We start from the raw sequence: 23,660 nt of genomic DNA, 5'->3' as shown, positions 1-23,660 counted from the left end.
GTCTGTTAACAATAAGGCCGGCCGTGGAGAAAACGCGCTCTGACGACACAGACGTTGGCTGGACTCAAAATAACAGTGTGCTAAGCGAATACGTTTTGTGAAGCGCTTCGTGTTTTCGTTTCACCACTGAATGGGATCCTCATCTGGTGGAATACATGGCTCCAGCAAGAACTGTTCCCACTCGTCTCGGCTGGATTCTGTGTAATCATCGCTGGAGAACTGGCTCAGCCTTTTCTGACGAGTGGGCATTGCATCTTCTTCATCGTGGCGACTGCATCCGCACCACTCGCATCAAGGAAAATGTTTTTTTCTTACTTCTCTCATGTTTTCATCGAGAAACCTGAGATGATTGTGCCGAGGGTCTAGGGCAGACGCGAGAAGAGGTGTTTTCACTGCATTCTCCAAGTTAGCGGTGTTTATTCGTTGCTTGAGAGATACTGCAACAATTTTCTTGGATCACTTTCTGTGATTCTCCACGGCATATTTGAAGTACTAGAAGACCGCAGTTCTTTTAGGGGGCGTTCACATATTGCGTCTTTTGCATGCTCAAGTTCGTTATTTCCAATGTAGGAGCGCAGTATGCGCGCTCATAATGGAAGCGACGCGGTCGCGATGCGCACGTGGTGCGACGCGGTCCCGTTTTTTCCAGGCGCGTCCGAACAGCATCGAGTTAAAAACATCTCAACTTTCAGAGTGCCGCAAGCGCAGCGCAGGTCATGTGACAAGAACTAAACATTCAGCTTCATCCTTTCCTGTAACAACGTTGAAAGCTCAGCCAAGATGAAGGAACAGCTGATCATAGCTGTATATGAATTGCAATTGTGAAATAAATTTAGTAGCAGAGCTACTGAAAGTGATTTTTTTGTGCTGCAAATCCATTTATCCTTTGCTGAAATTCCCGCGTCTTCATGGAGAGAACGCGTCGCCTCAGGAGCGCTTCTGCCCGAGCGCTTTGGAAAGAAGGAGAAAGCGGAGCGCATAGCCTTTTCCACGCCTTATTAGGCGCTATATGTGAATGGCCCCTTAATCATTCATTAATTATTTTTTGCTTGCATACACCTTCAAATATGCCGTGAAGAATCACAGAAAGTTACCAAATTAGGTTTTATTGTGAACTTTTTTTTTTTTTTTTGCGAAATTTGAATATCATTTTTATTTATCGAATAATTAGAGCAGAACGAATATTCGAATGTTCGACTATCCGTGCACATCCCTACTGGAAACCATGGTTGGTTCTTCCAAAGTGGTGTTACAAGCAGTACTGAACATCTCGTTTCCCTCACCCGTTCTACCACCTGCGGAAGTAGGGAGACGGGGGGGAAAGCATAGAGCGGGCAGCACGGCCACCTCCGTGACAACGCGCTTTCGATCTTGGAAAAGAACGCAGGGCAGTGAGCGTTTTCGTGGGGCGCGAAGAGGTCCACTTCCGCCCTGCCAAATCTCTCCCACAACAGCTGGACTGTCTGCGGGTGTAGAGACCATTCGCCCGTGGGAATGTTGCTTCTGGACAGCCTGTCTGGACCCAGATTCTGTAGCCCAGGCACATGCACTGCTCTCAGCGAGCGCAAGTTGCGCTGAGCCCAAACCAGGAGGCGTTCTGCCAACCTGCACAGGTTTCGGGACCTGAGACCGCCCTGGCGATTTATGTAGGACACCACAGACATGTTGTCCGAACGGACTAAGACGTGGTGGCCCTTGATTCGGGGACAAAAACGCATCAGCGCGTTCTCCACTGCCAGCATTTCCAGACAGTTGATATTTTGGAGCTTTTCCCGTTCTGACCACAGGCCAAAGGACGGTCTGCCCTCGAGCAGCGCTCCCCATCCCGAAGTGGAGGCGTCTGTCGACACCATCTTCACTGTCGAGGAAGTCCCCAGGCTTACACCTGATTGGTACCAGTCGTTCGCTGTCCAGGGTTTCAGGGCTGCAACACAGCTCTGATTGACCCTGAGACGCAACCGACCGGATATCCACGTTCCGCGCGGTACTCACGCTTTCAGCCAGAACTGCAGGGGGCGCATGCGGAGCAGGCCCAACTGAAGAACTGGAGATGCTGAGGCCATGAGACCTAGCATCTTCTGAAATTCTCTGAGCGAGAAGGTCGCGCCGCAGCGGAGAGAGCTCGCTGCGCCATGAATGCCAAACGCGCGCTGTGGTGACAGCCGCGCCGTCATGGAACGTGAGTCCAGAGCTATACCCAAAAACAGTATCGTACGACTGGTGTTCAGCGAACTCTTCGTCCAGTTGACACTGAAACCGAGTTTCTCGAGGTGATCGAGTAAAATGGCCCCGTGTTCCACAAGCTCTGATCGTGATTGAGCCAGAATCAGCCAGTCGTCCAAATAGTTCAGCACTCGCATGCCTCTGAGTCTGAGAGGAGCGAGCGCTGCGTCCATGCACCTCGTAAATGTACGAGGAGCCGTGGACAAGCCGTACGGCAGGACTGTATACTGGTATGTCTGGCCCTCGAAGGCGAATCTCAAGTATTGCCTGTGACGTGACGCTATCTGTATTTGAAAATACGCGTCCTTCAGATCCATCGACATGAACCAGTCTCCTCTGCGAATATGCGCGAGGAGTTTCCTGGTCGTAAGCATTCTGAAACTGTGTTTCACCAATGCCTTGTTCAGCTGTCTTAGATCCAGTATGGGCCTGAGACCCCCGTCTTTCTTGGGCACTAGAAAGTATCTGCTGTACAGCCCCCCTTCACTTTGAGCTTGAGATACAGGCTCCACAGCCCCTTTGCTCAACAGTTTTGATATTTCGGCCCGAAGTAGGTGTGCTACTTCTGTCTTGACCGTAGTTTCGACGCGTGCTAAAAAGCGCGGAGGGCGTCGAAAAAACTGTAGCGAGTAGCCTCTCTTTATAATGTCTAGCACCCAATCCGAAACCCCTGGAAGCCCTGACCATGCATCTGCATGAATGGCTAAGGGTTGGATGCGAAACGCGCTCTGTTGACTGGGCAAAGGCGGCGCTTCGATGTGCTGCAACATAGGTGTTATGCCTGTGGTGTTTGAGGCGGGGAGCGCGCTGATCACAGCGGGCAGATCGCTCTTCCTCGACCCCGCCACAGTCCTTAACCGAGTGAGGGTGGGCTGAGCGGGTCCCGTAGGACTCGTGATGTCTGCGAGTAACTGTGGGCTGTAAGCGTGCACATTTACTGCTTTTGACTTGCTGTCTGCCTGGGCAGAGCGTACGTGCACGGCTTTCGTTTTTACAGAAACCACGCGCCGTGTGTGACATAGTGTTTGTGGGCACTGAGGAGTGTGCACGTTAACTATGTAGTGCGCGCGATCGATCTGAGTCGATCTTATGGGCACGAGCCCTGTGTGCAGGGCTGTGCTTATATGTGGAGATGGGCACTGAGGAGTGGGCATCGTCACTACATTTATAGCACCATCGGCCGTGGCCGGGACACCAGAAATTACACTCTTTTTTTGGGAAATATCTGGGTAGCCGTGATAACGGCTTTTGTGTGCAGGCAAGCGGGCAACTGTGCAGGCTTGCGCATTGCAGAAAACGCTGAGACAGTCACAATTCCTGGAACTGAAACAGCGGCGCGCTTGGGTGAGAGCTCGGCCACAGCGGAACTCGTACACCGGCGCTTTCCTAGAAGTGCTAGGATGACTTCAGGGCTTCCGGATTCACCGTAATCCTCTGCCGTGTCTCCCGCGGCGTGGGGCGACGGCTGGTAGAGCGAGAACGAGGTCCCGAGCTGCGTTGCTGGCGCTGTCGCGATGAAGCAGCTGGAGGCGGGGGGCGTGACTGAGAGCTTTGCGGGGCCGGTCTAGCGCGACTCGCTGCAGAACCGGAGCGCTTTGGCAAGAAGTGCTTAAAAGCCTGCGACGCTTTCTGGTCCTCGACGAATCTCTCAACAAACTCATTGACAGACGATCCGAAGAGGCCAGCAGGAGTCAGCGGTGCGTCGAGGAATGCAGCGCGCTCAGACTCTGCCATGTCTGAAAGCGTTAGCCATAAATGTCTCTCAGCCACAGTAGCGGAAGCCATAACCCGTCCCATGGCCTGTGCAGCGGACTTAGTAGCGCGGAGGGAGAGATCCGAAGCACTCCTCAGATCCGCGAGACAGATAGCTTATAGCAGATAGCAGATAACGAGAGGGGGGCACTGGTGCAGACCACTCGAGGCCGAGGCTCGTCGCGGCCAGCGTGAGCACTCGCATCAGCTCCTTCTCGATATCAGCCCGTCTGCTGGGCCTCTGAGCAGAAGGCGCGAGATCTCCGGAGCTCGCCCAACCCTCACTGCCCGAAGCTAGCAGAGAGCACGTGTCCTCTTGTCCCCGACGCGGCCCTGAGATCCACTTCCTCGGAAGACGCGGCAGCAGACAGCGGCCGCTGACCATCGGGAAGCGATGCAGGGGAGGCCGGTGAAGCAGGGAGAACCGGCGAGCTCGGTTGAGCTGGAGGCGGTTCCGGTATTCGCTGGGAGCGGCGCTTTTTACGGCGCTGCGGCGCAGCGGGGGATGCAGGCTCAGAGAAGAATGCCAGGCGAGTCCTCAGAGTCACCATCGGCAGTAGCTCGCAGTGAGGGCAGCCGCCGTCAGCACGAGCGCTGCATGATCCTCACCCAGGCAGGAGACACAGATGGCAGTGGAAGGCGGCGTAGGCCAGCGGCTTCAGAAATGGCTCGTCCCGCTGAGATGCTATCTGACGGCGCTTGCTTCCTCTCGTGATCCAACGATGCGTGAGCTTTGCTGAAGAGATGAAAAATCAGGTGAGTCAGCCTTTTCGAGCTCCCTTTACAGGGCTAGGCCACACCCGTTTCGGCGGGAAGTGGCATGGAGAGCGCGAAGCCTTATTTAAGGATAATTTTTTGCTTCAGTATTTCGTGAAAAGAGACTTTTCCCGTAGCGTCTTAGCTAAGACGCAGTACGAGAGAACTCTCGTAAGAGAACCTCTGCTTTAATGTACTGAGTTGATGGGTAATTTGGGTCTTTCTGGTTAGATCAATTTCATCAATTCTCTGAATGAAGCAGGAACAGTAGAACAGGAGTCTGGTCTTCCACCAACTGTTCGGATCCATATTTTATCTTCCTCTACACTCATGAACAAATAAGAGAATGAACACACACCCTCATCTGATCAACAGAGATCTTCTCTGACTCTGACCACCTCAACATTCTGCCTCACAAACTCGAGCAATGAACCTCTGCTACAGGCAGATGTCCTGTAGTGAAGCCAAAGGAAACATGACATTTCTTTCCGACTGAAATAAAAAAGAGTGACAGCTGAAACCATGCCACATATCACAGCAGTGCTGTGGAGTTTATTTCACTTCATAAAGATGCTCACTGATGTGTCAACTTCCAACCCCCTGCAATTAGAAACCTAATTAAACTAATCATGCCAAAAGTCACACTTCTGCTGATGAGGCCAAGTATATAACTACATATGTCATGAAGAAAACCTTAAATAGGATTTACGAACATTTGTAAGCTCGTCATTAAGATTATCAGCTGATTTTTTAAGGTACGCACTCTTATAGACTCCAATGCGTTTACTCCTCCTAAAAGTATCTAAAGAGTTTTTAGTGTTAGAATTAGTTTCTGACTGATTTATTTCTGCTTCATTTTAGGGATGGGCATTTTGGGAAATTTCTCATTTCGATCATCGATGGGTTTCAAAAACGATTAATCGATTAATCGGGGGGTGGGGCTTATGCAGGGGGGTGGGGCATGGCCATAATGTATATAATGAAAAAAAATCTGAAGATTATGAAAATGAAAAAAATAAAAAATAAAAATCTGACATGAAAATCTGTCTATGAAAACATGAACACGTGAACATATGATTAGGACAGGTTAGATAATGATAATGATGAAGCAATGTTATTAATAAAGGAGCAAGAAATATCTGCCTGAGGTGAAGAGTATACCAATAAACGGAAGCTAATTCTATGACACATCCTTTGATAAATCAGATAACTGAGATACATATCAGACGTAACATTACAACTTGTATCAGCACAATAGGATGCTAAGTTATGCGTTAGACAGAGAGAGAGAGAGCGCGCGCACGCAAGCTCCCTCTGATACGTTTTCATGACAGCACGCTGAAAAATGGGCAAAGACAGATTTTACTATAGATTCCTATAAAGTTCTCATTATAAATGTATGGCAGATTTGTGCTATATTTTCATCTACGTTATTAAGTGTAATAGTTGTAATTAAGTTTTATTTTCCATAAACCACCTGAGCGTTTTCGAAGCCATATGAATTGCATTGTGCCTACAAATATGACGGAAAAAAAAGCTTGGCTGTATTATTATAACATCAATAATAAAATAATAACAATAATAATAGAAAATTAAAACATTTAAGAGGAAATTTCATTATCGGGCATTGCTTATATGAGCATGAAACGAATCGTTGATATGCAGCGATTTCAGCATAATTGTTCATGTTAATTAATCAGACGTAGACTAGCTTTTGCAAATTTATCTGAAAAAAATTTGCCGATGCAGATGTGAACTTGACCGAAAGTGCGCTTTACAAACACGAAAGTACAATAAATTCACATTAGTTATTTTTTTATGTATTCTAATATTTAATTAATATTTTGTATTCAGTTTGCACTTTCTGATCAACCAAAATATTATTTAACAGCATGGAAGTCACTGATTATTGCTAAATAATTGAATAAGATTTAAAATATATTTAAGATAAAAACTATGACAAACAAATAATTTAGATTTTCGTCACCTCTACGAATACGTTTAATGTAATTAGGCTACAAATATATCCAGTGCATTTTTATTTTATAAAGACCATTTCATTATTTGTCTGTGATTTAAAAATTAACACACAAAGATACTTTTTCTTTTTTTGCTACTTTATTCAACTGCATTTTTTTTAACAAAACATTGTCTTCCAGTATAACTTTAGCAGCATATTTTGATTCAGCGGTGAAACGTAGTTTTTAAAAGATAAAGAAAAAAGTTCACCAAGTTTAACCAAACAACTATTATAAGGTATAAAACAGAGACCAAATAGCCTAGATATTTTAACTATGGCTAAAACTCAAAACTAAAATAATAATTATTTTAAAAAAAATGGATATTATATTTACCACGACCGGTGAAACATTCAAATGTCTATTCAAAAAGATAAGGCGGTCTACGCGCTCAGATGAGAGCCGAGTGCGCAGCCTGTTCACATTTAGTGGAATAAATTCACTCCGCTGGAACAGATGTTGCAGGAACAGCCAGGTACCACTGGAAAAGTAAACATTCTCTGTCCCTGAAACTAATGGGCAGCAAATCTTTCACCACCATTTCAGCGAATAGCTTTGCCGTCTTCTCGGTTCTGCATGCGTTGCATTTAGGTCTTACGGCAAGTGATTCAATGCTCGTCTGAGTTGCCGCTCTGTTATCGCCAGATATTCTATGTACACAGTTTAGATGATAGCGCATTGTATTTGTTGTAGATTTGTGTGACAGCTTGGCACTACACAGATTACCCTGAACTGTATTTTCATCTTTCTTCTCAAAGGGAAGCCAGCCATCACTACGTGACTTTGAGGCCATGATTATCTGTCTTCTTACGTCTTTTGAGGCAATCAAGTGGGAAGGTAACCAATCAGGGCGCCGCCTAGGGCTGTCAAAATTGCTCAAAATTGACGTTTGAATATTCCCTCTAAAAAATACACGAATAGTCGAACTATTCGCATTACGTCAATAACAGGCAAAAATAATACAAAGAGACATAAGTAATTGTATAGATAGTCTATTTAAGTTTAAACATATATGACAACTTATTACCTACACAAAAACAAGGAAATCAACTAATGGCCAAGACTGCAGACCTCACGCTCTCTCACCCTCACGTTCTCTGCGCATAATGGTTTAAATGAACAAACACATTTTTGTGCAAGCAATTTAAGGTCGCGACTGTTGTCCCAAATATAGCAGGCTTCATTCAGTGATTGAAACAAATATTATTAATATTAATTGAAGTTTTACAGCATAATGAACTGACATTGAATGCTCAGAGCAAGCTGTGCTGTGGTAAACATGGAACTTTTCCTTGACATGAAACGATAAATAATCAAACCTCGGATCCATTGACAGAACTCCCTGAAACCTGCCCCATCCGCGATACTGATCGGTCTCATGTCCTTAAAAATGAACGAAATTATTTTATCCGTTATGGCCTCTTGTTGTGTTGCAGACAAAGTGCTTGCGGCGAGCGATGCAAAGTAACGTTAAGTGTCAAGACGTGAGAGTTTAGCTGGAGTTCCACACATTATGCCATGCTCATTTGGGTGCACATTTTTGAGATGTGATCTCATGTTGCTAGTTGTCGAATGGTATGCTAACTGTATCTTAAATAGCTTGCATACAACAATCTCGCGGGTCAACAATTTTACCTCATTTTCTCTGCTGCGGTCGAGTTGGGCTCTGCACTTGCTGGCATCTTCCATGAAGACGCGTCAACTTTCAGCAGTGATGCTGTGCCAGACAGTGCGACTCCTGTGAGGCTGTGACCTGTCCCTGAACCCTCAGGCGCGCTAGCGCGCCCACTCGCAAAGCAGACAACCACGCCTCTACTACCACGGGCCTTTTTTTCCACATTTTTTTTTAATTCGAATATTAATTTTCACCTTCGAAATTCGTTTTTTTTAAACTATTCGAATACATATTCGAATTTAGAATATTCGTTGACAGCCCTAGCGCCGCCCAACGTGCTGCCATAACCAATCAAAAAAAAAAATAATAATAATTTCGATCATCGTTTACGTAATCGATCATCGCTGTCGCGGTCGAGTACTCGTGTACTCGATCACTGTTGCACATCCCTACTTCATTTCAGTTTACATAACGAGGCATGATTGCATAAGAAAAGATTAGATTCTTTGTTCAAATGCTTCTGAGAAGTTTTTCATTTTATAATGCAGACCTTGGTCTGACTGACCATATGTTCAGCTCTGCAACAAAACATTACTGTGCATATTTTATGTAAATATTCTTCATTAAATAAAATAGCTTTTGTGACTGTTGCACAATACACCCTTGATTGTTGTGTGTGTCCTCAAAAAACTTCTCCATAGTGTTTGATGCATTTTAGAAGGGCTGGGCAAGTTTACGTGTTATCGCATATCACATTAATTAATTCCGACAATTATTTTAAAAGCCCCTTATGTACACTTCACGTGTCTGTGGCACGTTACGGCTCTGATGAGGTTTTGTTCCATCCTCCATGTGGTGACAAATCACACCAGGAGCATTTCAGAAGCGAAGCGACAGGATTCGCAAACCTAGTGATTTACCTGTCCAACATAGTTTTTTATTCATTATTTGTGTTCTGACATGGCTCAAGTTGGCTCAATGTTTATGTTTTGTCTGGTTTAATTCTGATTATAGATGTATTTATTGCTATGTCTTACTTTGTTGTGCTATAGGCTAAAAAGTTAATACAATTTAAAAGTCCAGTTATGAACAAGTATAAAAGATTTGTAGCTGTGTAGTCGTCTAAGATACTTCCTCAACTACATCAAATCTATATTTCACATACCATTTCTGACCTCCTGGCAAGGAAATAATGATGTGAAATCCGTTCCGGAGTCTGCGCAGGGTGTTTCTTTTTTAAATTGACAGGATTTTACTTTACTTTTATTTTGTATCTAATATGCGGCATCTGTCAAAAATAGGCAAACTTTCTTAGGGTCGCAACGAATGACGGCACGTATGAGCCTTCCTCAAGACACCATCACAAGAAGAATACACAAGTTATATGAAAAAGAGATTTTAATATATATATATATATATATATATATATATATATATATATATTTAGTGTCAATGCTAAAATGTAGTGCTGGGCAACTATATATATATATATATATATATATATATAAAATGTAGTGCTGGGCAACTATATATATATATATATATATATATATATATATATATATATATATATATAGTTGCCCAGCACTACATTTTATATATATATATATATATATATATATATATAGTTGCCCAGCACTACATTTTAGCATTGACACTAAATAAACAAAAACCATTTCCCAAAAAGCTGAAATGTCCCAAAAATGAAATTGTTGTCCCATGAGATCTGGAGGTCCTAGACATAGTAGAACTTTGATTGAATTGTGATTCAAACTAAACAGACCTGAGACTCTTACCTGTCTGGTCCTCTCTCTCAGTGCCTGGTCCTCGTAGTGTGGATGGTTTGTCAATACTCTCCCCGTACACAGCTTAATTCCCGCCAACAGCTGCATGCTGCCTGCAAACACTGCCCGTTTGGGCGTCTTCAATCTATCAAGGAAAAAATAAATAAATAAACATGAGGGCTCTGTTACATACACTTCTCAAGTTTCACTAATATTTCAGGGCAGGCTATTGCACAAGGGGGCTGGGTGTGTAGTGGCGGCACTAAAGCTTACACTAAAGCTAAACCTGCACACATTTATTTCAGGTGAAGATGGAAATGTGCAATGGTTCAGTGAGGAGCGATGCAGTCGTTTGTACAATCCTATCATCCATGTCTGAAAAGCAGAAGGTTTGTAGTCTACTGCAGGTTTAAGGTCTGGATGTGATTGGTCTCCTGTCATTTTATATATGTGCATGGAGGGAAGTGCTGAAGCTGTATGTTATTTGAATATGCTATTTGAATAACTGGATGGTTTTTTCAGAGACCATCTGTTATCAAAACATAACCTTTCAAAAGTCAGCTTCAACATTTTACACAACATTCTATTCCTGACTATTAGTATCTACACCGCACAGAAGCCTCTAGGAGGAGAAACACGCTCCATATATTTTATGTTTATTTTGGGGCAAATTTTGTATCGGCAAAAGCAGCCAAATGTGCCAGATTCCACATTGAGCAGATTGTGTGAGATACCCTCATCCTCAAAAACCATCATCGAAACTGCACAAGTTGAAAGAAAACACGATCCAAAGTGCTAAAATACATTTGCAACTAGAATAAATGTGTGCTCCCCAAAATGTCTTTAATGGAATGAATACTTGCACACGACTGAATTAAAGAGACATACAGAAACAAAACAAACAATGCCCGTTTAATGTATCTGTAGCTGTACACTTTACATTTTAAGAAGAAAAAAAAAGATACACTGTATTTTATGGTGTCTTGTTACAGTGTAATTACATAGTACTTAGTAATATTAATTAACTACATTTACTTACCTCAGAGTTAGGGTTTGGATTATGAAGAGTTAACAAGAAGGACAAAAAAACTAATTAATAGTAAATCAAAATATAGTTCACAGTAGTATTAATACATTTCAATGTTAACTCATAAGGGCTTCCCCCCCACAAAAAGTAATTTTGAATCTGAAGCAAAACAAGTTAAAACAACCACTGATTAAAAAAAAGAAGCCTCAGGCATTCAAAACTCCCACCCAATGTCTGTTCAATCTGTTTAGACAATAAAACTAAATACTGTCACAGATTTCATGCTTCAAGGTCGGTTTCAGCTCAAGCCGGTGTCTGTCCTTGTGAAGGTAACAGAGGATGTGATGGTTTCATCTCGGTCCAGAAATGTTTCATTACAGAGGAACAAGAGTGGTCAGTATGGGTCAACTGTGAACATGGGTCCTCATAGCACAACCTTGTTCAGAGTACAAAATCTTAAGTCCAGTAACTATGTGCCACACACACAGACACATGCACAGACAAAATCCAAAACTAACTCTATGTTGCCCCATAGCGGGTACATTAACACACACTGTTTCACCGCTGGTCAGCTTGCACCACACATGAAAAGATGTTAGCAAAGGAGACAGACTCACAAACACAATTTTTTTCAGGTCCAGTCACTTTTTTATATACTTTTACATTTTCGCTGCCGTTTTAAAAATCTTTCTTTTTGTCATCACCACAAACTATCTAGCTGCTTGAATCTGAGTGCAGGAGCTCTAGGTTACCATGGAAATGCTGATTGCTGTCGTGACACTCTCGAACGGCACTGAACATGCACTGTGGTCAGTACAACTATAAATATATCATTCTAAACCTTTCATTAACTTTGGAAGGCTGTACAACAAAGGAGCTGCAATCGGCTGCTTTATTCTGCAGAAAAATGAACGGTCTAATTTTGCCATAGGTTCCCGACTTCTGATCTACTCAAAGGCCATAGCACTGTAATTGGATACATATGTACGAGGGGTGTCCGGAAAGTATCCAGCCATGTAATTTGAAAGATAGAGACATTTATCGAATAAGACACAAGAAACACTGTACATAGTACAATGACGCCTCAGTCCCCCTCAAAGATGATTTTAGTTTTAGACTGAGTCCTGGGTGATTTGATGTTTCGCCAAAAAACTCTGCACAAGATGTGATACATGGAGCGGTGCACTTTCATTATGAAGCTGCCAGTCACCAGTTGCCCATAGCTGCAGCAGTTTTCTTTGTATTGCATCTCTCATCTCATATTTTTTCAGATTATATGGCTGGATACTTTCCGGACAATTCTCGTATATTGTGTGTTTACTCTCCCACTTTATTTCCTTCTCAGGCCTTGATGGCAAACATACATCTGTTCTTCACTAATATAGCATCTAGTCAACAAATGAATTGCTTTATAACAACATAAAAACATTCACTGTAGTGTACTGCATACATACGTTTTGTGTGTGTGTGTGTGTGTCAGTGTTTTAAACATGTATAAGGCTTTCAGCTTTCAAAGTATTCCCTACTGCGGTCTAGCGTTGATGGACCAGTTCGACACATGTGCAGTATCACCTACTCGACCGTCTCAACATTCACCCGGCGCCTGGACACAAAAATCGGGCTGCACGCAGACAGTGTTGATAAGCGACTGTTCCAGCAATTAGCTGTTGTTGCCAAATAAATATCATGAAATAGCAAAAAGTAAGCCTTTATGTTTCTCTAGAAAATACATGCTTCCTCAAATAAAGCTTGATGTTCCCCAAGCATAAAAATGCATATTCAGAAAGTGTTTAAAATGTGATCGTATTCATTTTTAACTGAATAGTAATGTGGATGTGAACCAATCCATCCAAATGTTAAAATGTATTGAATCAGATTACTGTAAAATGAATAATTCAAAAGCACACAAAAAAAGTATCTGCAAAAAAGTATTAAAGTAAAAGTATTAATTCATACACTGTATGAAATATAATATAAAATAAAAAAGTTTGAAGCGAACTTTCTCATGAAAGTAATGTTCTCACAAGCCACCTCTATAACCGGATGAAGGATTTTCCGCTCCGATGATCTTCTATCAAATATCGTCCACAGAGAAGCACATGGTCAACTACAGTAGCACAGATGTCATCAGAGACGAATGATCTCCTTGGGCTTCTTCTCCCTAATAGACCTTTTTTTTCACACTTCCGTGTTCACACAGCAAAAGGCTTCAATAATAGAGTAAAGAAACTTCTGTTTTATCCTTCATCAATGACAGCGACTGTAGAGCAGAGTTATTATTGTTTTCAAAAGCACAATTCATAACCAGTAATGCTTCCAAAACAGCCTTTACTAACTTTCATATGAGTTGCTGTGGATGACGATACAAAGAAAAATGGTTTCCTGCTATTCAACATACACGACAGCATGCATTTTATGGTTTCAAATGCGACTTCACAAAGCCTGACTATGTTTTCTGTTAGTGAAACAATGAAGTTTGCATTGCTTTCATATTCTTTCCAGTAGGATGTAGGATTTAAGAACGGTTTTACATATAATATTGATGCCTACAAAACCACTGAAATACATTTTTAAATGAGCATTAAATTACAGTTCTAATTGTCTCTTTGTACATGACTTGGCTACATTAAATCCTCTGAAAAAGACTTGAGTGTTGTGCAACAGTGACTATGTTATTTATTTTGCTTATGCACATTAGGTTAGAAATAAGGATGCAAATTAACTGTGTGCGACTGTATATTCATTTCTATGTTTGATGAGAAAAGTTTTACTAGATTTGCTACACTCTTAGGTTTTTGTTTTGCAATGACGTAGCAAGGGGATTTTCTGAGTTACTTCCAGCTCACCTGGTCTTAAATCCACAGTACACCGGCATAATATCTATTTAACCAAGGAATTTGTGAATAGACTGACCTTTGACCTCTTTTGTGGATCACTATATAATTACTCCATATTGACCAGGGACTGCACTGGCCTCTACCAGATTTACATTTACTTTCACATTTATATTCTCATATGCATATGTCAGCTTGTGTTAGCCTGCATCCTGCTGACATTATAAAAAATAATTAACGTCATTAATATTCCAAAGAGAGGGACACAGAGGGTGGCCTGAAAGGCCATATCTTCATAGACGCATGCCTTTGTAGTACATCTTCTGAGACAAAAATGCTTTTTTTAATTTAGAGAGCAAAATTAATGACCTCACATTGGGATTGATGTTGATCCACTTTTATAAATACAGATAAATCAGTCAGTGATTGATAGCATGGTTGGACATGTCAGTCATGTGCCTTGAGGTATCTCAATGCCAATGGCTTAAATTGCAGCCTGTGTACCAGTACTACAAACTCTCAAGGCCACAATAATGATTTACCCAGACATAACTGTCTGAATTATCACTCGTTAAAAATGTCTGGTATCTGTTGATCTGGTTCAGACTGATGAGTGCTCTGGATGATACTTTCAGCACAGTGGCCATTTGTCAAATGGTCTGATAGTCTGAAGACATGAAACAAAAAATCAATTAGGTGCTGGATGAATAAAAAAAAGTCTGTCAACACTTCAAGAGTGAAGAGAGAGACAGGTGATAGATAGAAAAGCAGATGAAAGGGTCAATGACAAATGAGAGTGTGAATTTGTTTTTGTTTTTTGAAAATCCAACCCAAAAAACTTTTGCCAAGTGCTTATAAAATGTAACCTTTCCCTTGTCGCCTAAAACGTATCCTTCATGCTGGTTTTATATAAACAGAGGAATAAATAGAAACATATCTTCAGCATCTTAAAAGGCAATTCTGTCCAAGGTAAACTGTGGGAAGAGTACATATTTTCACAATTACTGTGCGCACGCAGACACAAACAAACATGTTCATATCAGCCTTATTCTCCAAGCAATTTTCTGTGAGACTTCAGATTCATTAGCAATTCGTTATTGGTGAATCACCAGAAAAATAACAAGACCGCAGCAGTAAGCAGTAAAACTATTTGCGCTTCAAACCAGTGTGATCATAATTACAACAATACGTTAAAATAATATGATAAGAAATACCAGTTTGCAATATCCAGCAGCATAACGAGCTATTTTGCACAGCTAAAAATAATTGAAAACACATGACTCCAGAAGGCTTGCACATTTAAGTTACAAATGGCTGTGCCTGCTCTTACGTTAAAAGTAAGGTGGATAGCGTTACTTAAATGTCATTCAGATGCCAAACAGACTGGCCAGTGTGGAGATAAAGCTAAATCAGGAGGAGATCTGTGAGTGCTGTTTCAGAGAGAGCGAGAGAGAGAAAGGGGGATGGAGCATCTGTCTGAGGAGGATTCACAGAGTGATGATAGACTGAGTGATCGGGTGAGAGCACCGACAATGTCTCAAGTAAAATTACATTGCACTCTCTAAGATTCAGAAGTCACTTAAAGAAGTCATTTGGGACCAGTAAACCTATTTGGAGTGTTTTTAAATGAACAATAATTCTAGTGTCTGAGACTTCTTGCTGGATTCCACAACAACTGGCAAAAGTGGCACTTCATGCGAACCACAAAATGTACAATTCTCAGCGGTAAAACAAGACAAATGACAAGTATGAAATGGTGTCAGCTAACTTTTCATTTGTGTACAGAGTGTCTATATTGGGGTTTTTGTGAATTAGTGAAATTCTGCTGGAGTTCAAACAAGGCTAGCATCTGTGAACACGACTATTAGCACTGCGTTTGTGAAATATCTCCACCGAGACATCTTCAACAACATCTCCATTGAGAGGTCTACAGCAAAAGCAGCAGCAAAAGCCACTAATTTGATCAAATTAAACTGGAAAGAGGAGGAAATTGTCTAGAGTGACGATAAGAGTGGAAGTGAGAGCGAAGATGTCGAAAACATGTAGGAAAGAAAAGAAGGAAAATGCATCTTTGTTCAGATGGGAAACACAAATTACTTGTGCTCGGAGGGACTGAGAAAGTTTTTTCTTCAGAGAAAACAAAAGCAAAATTCAGAAATAACTCCTTTATGGGAGCTATAATAAAGGAGTGCACAGTAGAAAACTACAAAACAAAAGAGGCTAAATTAATTACATGGCAGGGAGACGTTCACAATGGTAAGACTGACTGTGATGACAGAGTCTCAGAACTGTGACAAAGGACTCGCTTCCATCTATGGGACAGATGAGGTTCTACTGAAAGGACACTGATCAGTCATGAAGAGAAGACACATACACATGACACCCTCCCCAAAAGCCTTCTCAGCTGATCTGCAGAGATTGTAGGTTCTTAACTCTTAGGTAGAGATTATGATGGCATTCACATGGATGGTTTGTGCTATGAACTAGCCCAAAGGTTCCCAACCCCTTTCTCATGGGACCCGTTTTGTCAATTCACATTCTTGTACAATGCAATGGAACAGAGCACACTGTGTTGAACTACTTTTAATGTAACACAGCATCTGAAAAACAGCAAGACATGACATACCCAAAGACGTCAGTCAGCAGAGTGTATTTGGGGTGACAGTAAAGGGGGAAAAAATCCATCAAAGATGGCACACAAAACAAGAGACATGATTATAGAAGCACTTATAATTAATCCAGCTTCAAATAATAATAATAATAATATTATATATAATAGCTCACTAGAAACCTTTTTAATATTGTTTACCATGATTGTTGTGTCAGCTGCTGATTAGGCTATTGATTTGTTTATATTGTTGTCTTATATTGTATTATATACTGTATTATTTGTATTTTACTTGTTTCTTTTTTGTTTGATTTTTACTCTTCCGTAGCGATTTGGGTGTGAGAAGCTTCAAAGAATTAATCCAGCTTCAAATAATAATATTATTATTGTATATAACAGCTCACTAGAAACCTTTTTAAAATTGCTTACCATGATTGTTGTGTCAGCTGCTGATTAGGTTATTGATTTGTTTTATATTGTTATCTTATTCAAACTACTGGAGATGACCACAACAATAGAAGCCCTTGAGTGAGGTGGACACCCTCAATCAAGCTTGAAAGAGCACAAACACATTTTATTGATAATAAATTGGAAGAAATAGGCAGACACTAAACAAAACTCTCAGTTTGTCAATGTCAACGTATATTACAACAGATGGGAAAAAGAGCAACATGCAATATTTCTGAATATATCCCACCTTCCACATAAAAGTGCCAACCGCTAAATGGTAAAGTCATTGCTTCACTGCAGCTGCAAACAGAAGTTCCCATTCCCACAGACACACGCGCATTGGCTGGATCAATCAGGAATGTATGCTTTTTAATAGCATTTGTGAATAAAAACAAATATTTATAGGACAGCTCATGTCAGATTTTGTTATGGTTTAAATGTCATTTAAAGGTGAGTTTATGGGATTCCCGTATTTCCCTATTCAAGTACTGTAGATGCAAGCCTGTATTGCTTACTATGATTGTTGTGTCAGCTGCTGATTAGGCTATTGATTTTTTTATATTGTAGTCTTATATTGTATTATATACTCTATTAATTGTATTTGACTTGTTTCTTTTTTGTTTCTTTTTTTACTCTGCTGTAGCGCTCTGGGTGTGAGAAAAGTGCATATTAAATAAAATGTATTATTACTATTTAAATCAGTGTTACATATTTTTATATCAGATTTTAGATCAGAAAATTGCAACATGCTAAAGCCAGGGTGAAGCAAGTAAATATCCCATGCATTTTCTCCATAGTGAATAAGATTTCTCAACTCTCGTGAGTTCTGAGGTTGTTAAGTGATGGTATATGCTTCTTCATTTTGCATACAATACTCATAATCCTTAGGACTATGCCAAGAGCAAATATAGCAGATTTTAAATTGCATACTTACGGCAATTGAGATGAATGAGAATGCTAATGGATCGCTTTCTTAAGCTATTTCAGACCTCCCTTGGAGTCAAGTCTTTTGTGTGCTCCAACATTCCAAATCAATCACTCATGAGGATGCTGCCCAGCAAGGCAGCTCACTAGGTTTTGAAGCACAGCACCTGTCACTCTACACTATACAGTTGTCTAATAAAACCAACAAATCTTTTTTTACACACTCACTATAAAATCATACGCAGTGTCTGGTGTGTTGCTTTTAGCTCAAGATAAATCAAAAGATTGCTTGACAGCGATACTTGCACAATTGTAGTTGTTCGCCCTCCCTCTTCACATTGTGTCACAGTATGTGGTTTATTATGCAGTAAGTTCCAATCATGGTTAGAGGAGGCTGATACTGCCACTCTCCTCGATACGCTTTTCATGCTCACCCTCCCTTTCTAGGCAGAGGAGCATCTTTGGTAATCTAGATATAAAACAGTGCAGACTTTGGCAAGCCAAGCACAGACAGAAGTGTGAAGAGATCCCCGCTTAACTCTTTAATCTGATGGTTAATTAGCGTGTGGAAGTGGCTTAATGCGGCAGCGTCAGCCAAGTGAACTCACCCACTAATCCTACACAAATCGCATTTTCTTCAGGAAGAGATCACCTGTCTCACAGCCCAAACATTTCACTCTTTCTCACACAATCACACATATAAACTTGACTATGAGCAAGCGCTTTTTTACCCGCTTGCTGTGAGAATGGTGCCATTGAAGAAACCTTCTGTTGCCAGTTTCTTTTGGAGTCTATCCAGCACCTAATGTCTAATTCATGACATCCATCTTACACCGGACCAGTTCCAAACATAAGTACCTGCTGCCTTGCTGCTGCAAATCTTATCCGATTAATAGAGTATTCACTACAGCTTTTTATTATATCCTTCACAGTTTGTAATATAGTGGCAGAGGGAGTAAGATGAAATATATTTTATATTGGTTTGATCAAGAAGTTGTCAATTTTATGGACGTTAAGTGCCGGTTTTACTTTTCAGCCCCCAAAAATGCAGTATATTGTGATTTCTATGGTGCCGAATGCTAGATTTTGCTTCCCAGCATGCACGGCATCATGAATAAATTATGCAAATCAGTGCCTCAATGTTTTTGTTTTTACCATTTATGTGCATGATGTTGCCGTGTTTGTAAAGTTGTGTTGTGTGATGTTAATTTAAGGTGAAGACATCTTTCTTTAAAGGCGGTCGCACACCGGTAGAGAAGCGCCGCGTCGCGTCACGCCACATGTAGGACAGCTCGAGGTATCGCACACCGGACGCGCACATTCTGCTGGAGCTCAATATTGAATCAAGTTCTGAGCAGCAAGATGAAGATGAGTTTTAATTCATTTATTATTATTATTTTAAATATATTATTTTAATTGATCATTGATGAGTTTTGAACGTTAATTAATGAAAAGAATCTGTGTTATAATTTAGTCTAGATTATCACTAGCTACTAGATTGCCATTAATCAATTGTTTTGTATTATTATAAGTAATTTTCAACATTTCTAATGCTGTAGCTACTAATACTGATTTGTTTGCTCAGTAAAAACAGAGAAGCTAAAAAAAATTATATAGCTAGGTATGCTTATATCTTAACGTTTCTAAGGACTGTCACTGAACATTTTACCTCAGATCGAAAATTAGACATTCTTACCTGAAAAACCGATGACAAACGCGATCTTCCTCCACGTTTATTACTTCCTCGTGTTGTCTTTGAATATTTGAATCCGGGTATTTCCCTATGTCCTTGATTAGTTTGTCGTCTTTTGCGGCCCGCTATGACCTGAAGTGTGTAGTGATGGTTGTGACCTTGTAAATCCACTAGGTGGCTGCCATTGAGACTGAATGTAATCACGACAGGCAAATACTGTAATATTTTGCGTAGCCTATGTAAAATATGTCTCAAGAGAAAAATAAAAGATTAAAATGACTACGTTTATTATACATTTAATTATATATGTTTACATTTTATTCAAGCTGTGCAACTAATGTAGGTAGCCTAGTATTTTGCAGCAGTGGTATCTTGGTATAATGTATAAACAACGGTTTGAAACAAATATGATGTTATTTAATATAAAACTATGCAGATGGCGCTCTGTGGCGCGGCAGGAATTTGAACAGAGTTCTGAGTCGTAGCTGAGCACCGCGGACAGACGCCGAATGGCGCCGCCAGTGTGTGTACACTCATTGAGAATAATGTGTTCGAATTTTAAAGACGTGGCGCGACGCGACGCGGCGCTGCGCCTCTCGTCCGGTGTGCGACCCCCTTAAGCGTCATGTTTTGTGTGAGAAACGTTAAAGGAATAGTTCAAAATAAGTACTCACCCTCAGGCCATCCAAGAAGTATATGAGATTGTCTCTTCATCAGAACAGATTTGTAGGAATTTAGCATTACACCACTTGCTCACCAGTGGATCATTCAATGAAAAAGTCCATTCCCTGTTGTCCTCTCACATCAAAATTCACCAATATATGTATTTAGAACTCTGTTTAAATGGTGCTTGATCTGTGCATATTTCTCTCCTGATTCACACAAGACAAGGTATTTCACTGGAGAAATCAATATTGAGGATGGAGGACTAGTTTTTTTTATCTATAAACAACAAGTCGGAATCGTCTTGATGGATTTATTACAAACACAGCTTTTGCTTCACACGATGTTAACTGATGGACTGGGGTCTGGTTGAATACTTCTGGATTACTGTGAAGTTTTTATCAGCTGTTTGGACTCATTCTGACGGCACCCATTCACCGCTGAGAATCCATTGGTGGGTGTAAAAGTAATGCAAAATTTCTCCAAATCTCTTCTGATAAATAAACAAACTCATCTACATCTTGAATGGCCTAAGGGCGAGTACATTTTCAGCTATTTTTCATTTTTGGGTGAACTTTTCCTTTAAACACTGTGTATGCCAGACTGATTTGTTATTATGGGTTTTAATGCTGCTAGCAGAAACATCATCCAGATTATACTAATTATTCTGTGAGAAGCAAAAAATAAATAAATAAATAAAAATAATACAGCGAATAGCTAAATAAAAACAGGTTGTGTGATGATAAAGATGAATTACTGATGCAGATGTGATGGACTTCAACACTTCTAAAATAAACAACCAAGTAAATTAAAAATTAATTTAATCTTAATCCCTCAATCTTATCGATGCCAGTGAATACCCTTCGTAGTGCAATCGGTGGCTTGCGTGCCTAAGGTTGCAGACCTCTGGTCTGATCGTTGTCTGCGAGTGTTTGCTTGTAGCATGTAAGAGGAAGATTACAGCTGCTTTACCTGATCCACTCCATTAGCTCCACAGTGTCTGGGTCATAAAACTCTCTCAGCTCAGATATCTCCTCCATCAGTCTGGGCCAAAACTGTCAACAGAAAGACAGCGATTGAGATGGAGGGAGAGTGTGAGACAGCTGTAATGGGAATGATTCACAATAATCAATGATCAACAAATCGGCCCAATATGCACCCAGATGCACAAACATACAACATTCTAATTCCTTATTCCCACTGCTGTGTTACCAGAGAAAATAAAGCAGCATTGTGGATCCAAGACTCAAATAAACAACACACACAGTGTGATACGGATTCCATTTGCTTGCACTAGGATTCCTGCGTGACTGTTTATGGCACACAGCTAACCAGGCAGCTTAGCAATATATGCAAATAGACACATGACCGCATAGTTGAAAATGTCTTACCTTGTAATAAAGAAACGCCAGTATTACAATAGGAACAGAGTATCTGATCAGTCTCATCTGTGGAAACAGATTAATAACATAAATGTTTAGGCTTGAGGGCTGTAACTACATTGCCACCTAGTGGGGAAATAAAATGACCGGCTGTGTGCACATGGGCAGGCACATCTATGCAGAAAAAAACCCCACATCTCACTGAAACTCAAGATTAGTTTATAGCCATGAGCACCATAGCTTCAAAATGACACTTGTATATAATGATGTGTGTTAAACATCTTTTGTGAGCCTCTACATGAACTGAATTCTATTTTTGTTTTTGTTATTGATTGTATTGAGTACTGAAGCGAGTGGGGTAAACTGGGTAAACTCTAATGTACATAAACATATAGAAGCGTGTGAGAAAAAAAGGTAATATTTAACACTATGAGCAAAACTGTAAAATAGTAGTGTATATAAATATATATATATATATATATATAAAATAAATTGCATATATTTTTATATAAGCTGGTGAATCTACAGAATACTGTATAAAGCAATGTACTAGTTGCTGGGAGGCTAAGTGTGTCAGATGCTTTGGGGTAAGATACTGTGAAACAGTTGTTTGCTTTGCAGCCAATGCAAGAAATATTATTAGAACAATTATGAAAACTGCTGCACTACATTAAAATTAAAATCAGTGTTAGGTGTAACTCTTGTTTATGAAAATGTGTTTTGATTGATGAAAACTATTTTTATGAAAATGTGAATATGCAGCGAAATAAGACTTGGAATTGGACTGTGCATTAGTATACCACTTTTATATGAAACGTAAATTATTCATGTGTTCCCAGTACTCCTAACATGAGGCAAGATTCCCTGAGAAAACAGTTCCCTGTTTTTCACTGGACAGTCATCTTTATACAGAATATATATCATGAATTACGATTAGCCATATTACTTCTGTCTCATTTCTCCTTTTCTAGAGGACAATTTAGTAAAGAGAGCTACAACGCATATGTGTGTTTACATGTATACACACCAGCGATCAAAGGTTTTATTTGCCCTCATATAAATTACTTTTTACAATATATTAAAATAGAAAAAGTAATTTTAAATTGTAACAATATTTGTGATTTGTGAATAATTGTGATGTGTGTTTGTGAAAGATCTGAGTCGCTCACCATGGTTCTAGTGTTGCAGTGAAGGACCCTCAGATACAACGACCACACCTCCTTACCACACACCCCAAAAGCGGCGAATGCACACATGTGGCCAGTCCACAAATACTTCATCCTGCCAGCAGCAAAGATAGAAATCTATTCAGTGCTTTCTATTTTATCATAAAGCTCAGACAACACACTGCAAACATGAAAGACTTGAACAGCATTCATTTCTAACTCTATTACTATTCTGACACCAAACAAAATTTCATGAAGCCATATCAAAATGTTGTACCATAATTCATTCATCATTAAAATCTCGAATGAACTGTCAACTTGGGATACGGACTAATAAGAAGAAGATCACAAATCAGAAGCGGTGTGGAGGACAGGAAATGAAAGTGGAAGCAGAGAAGAGGTTGAAATTGAGATGCACCATAGCGGCAGCGGCAGGGAATGAAATTACAGATGGTAGAGTGAGGAAAATACAGAAGGAAAAGATTTGCATGGAAGGAAAGAGATACGTGGTATGAAAGCAACAAAACTTTTCCAATTTACTAGTTGTTTACCTCATAGTGGAAAAGGCGAGCAGGCCGAAGAAGACAGTGTGCAAGAGATTGTAAGCAACATCCGGACGCATCCTAAAGGTCCTGTCTTCTCTCTCCCTGCATGCTTGGCCTGACCCATTAGTGCTGAAATGAAGAATTAGGAATCAAACAAGATGACTAGAAACACTACCCCACATTAAAACATAATATCAGCAGCATTATTCGGAGTTCAAGC

At 40.5% G+C, this 23,660-nt stretch overlaps 1 protein-coding gene across 3 annotated transcripts in view; it reads right to left on the bottom strand.

The window, feature by feature from the left end:
- LOC132108003 (probable C-mannosyltransferase DPY19L3) overlaps nucleotides 1-23,660 on the bottom strand; it is a 44,277-nt gene that overhangs the window by 7,698 nt on the left and 12,919 nt on the right. For all 3 annotated transcript variants that reach the window (XM_059514435.1, XM_059514444.1, XM_059514453.1), the window contains exons 13-17: nucleotides 23,447-23,569; nucleotides 22,899-23,010; nucleotides 21,739-21,795; nucleotides 21,320-21,402; nucleotides 10,161-10,293 (exon numbers count right to left, since the gene is read on the bottom strand). In XM_059514435.1, the coding sequence (XP_059370418.1) occupies nucleotides 10,161-10,293; nucleotides 21,320-21,402; nucleotides 21,739-21,795; nucleotides 22,899-23,010; nucleotides 23,447-23,569 (508 nt within the window). The remainder of the gene's footprint in view (nucleotides 1-10,160; nucleotides 10,294-21,319; nucleotides 21,403-21,738; nucleotides 21,796-22,898; nucleotides 23,011-23,446; nucleotides 23,570-23,660) is intronic.

The sequence above is a fragment of the Carassius carassius genome, chromosome 2 (assembly GCF_963082965.1).
Source record: "Carassius carassius chromosome 2, fCarCar2.1, whole genome shotgun sequence".
In the NCBI taxonomy this organism is placed as follows: Eukaryota; Metazoa; Chordata; class Actinopteri; order Cypriniformes; family Cyprinidae; genus Carassius; species Carassius carassius.
Note: the sequence above shows the minus strand (reverse complement) of the source record. Positions and strands in the feature narration are given on the sequence as shown.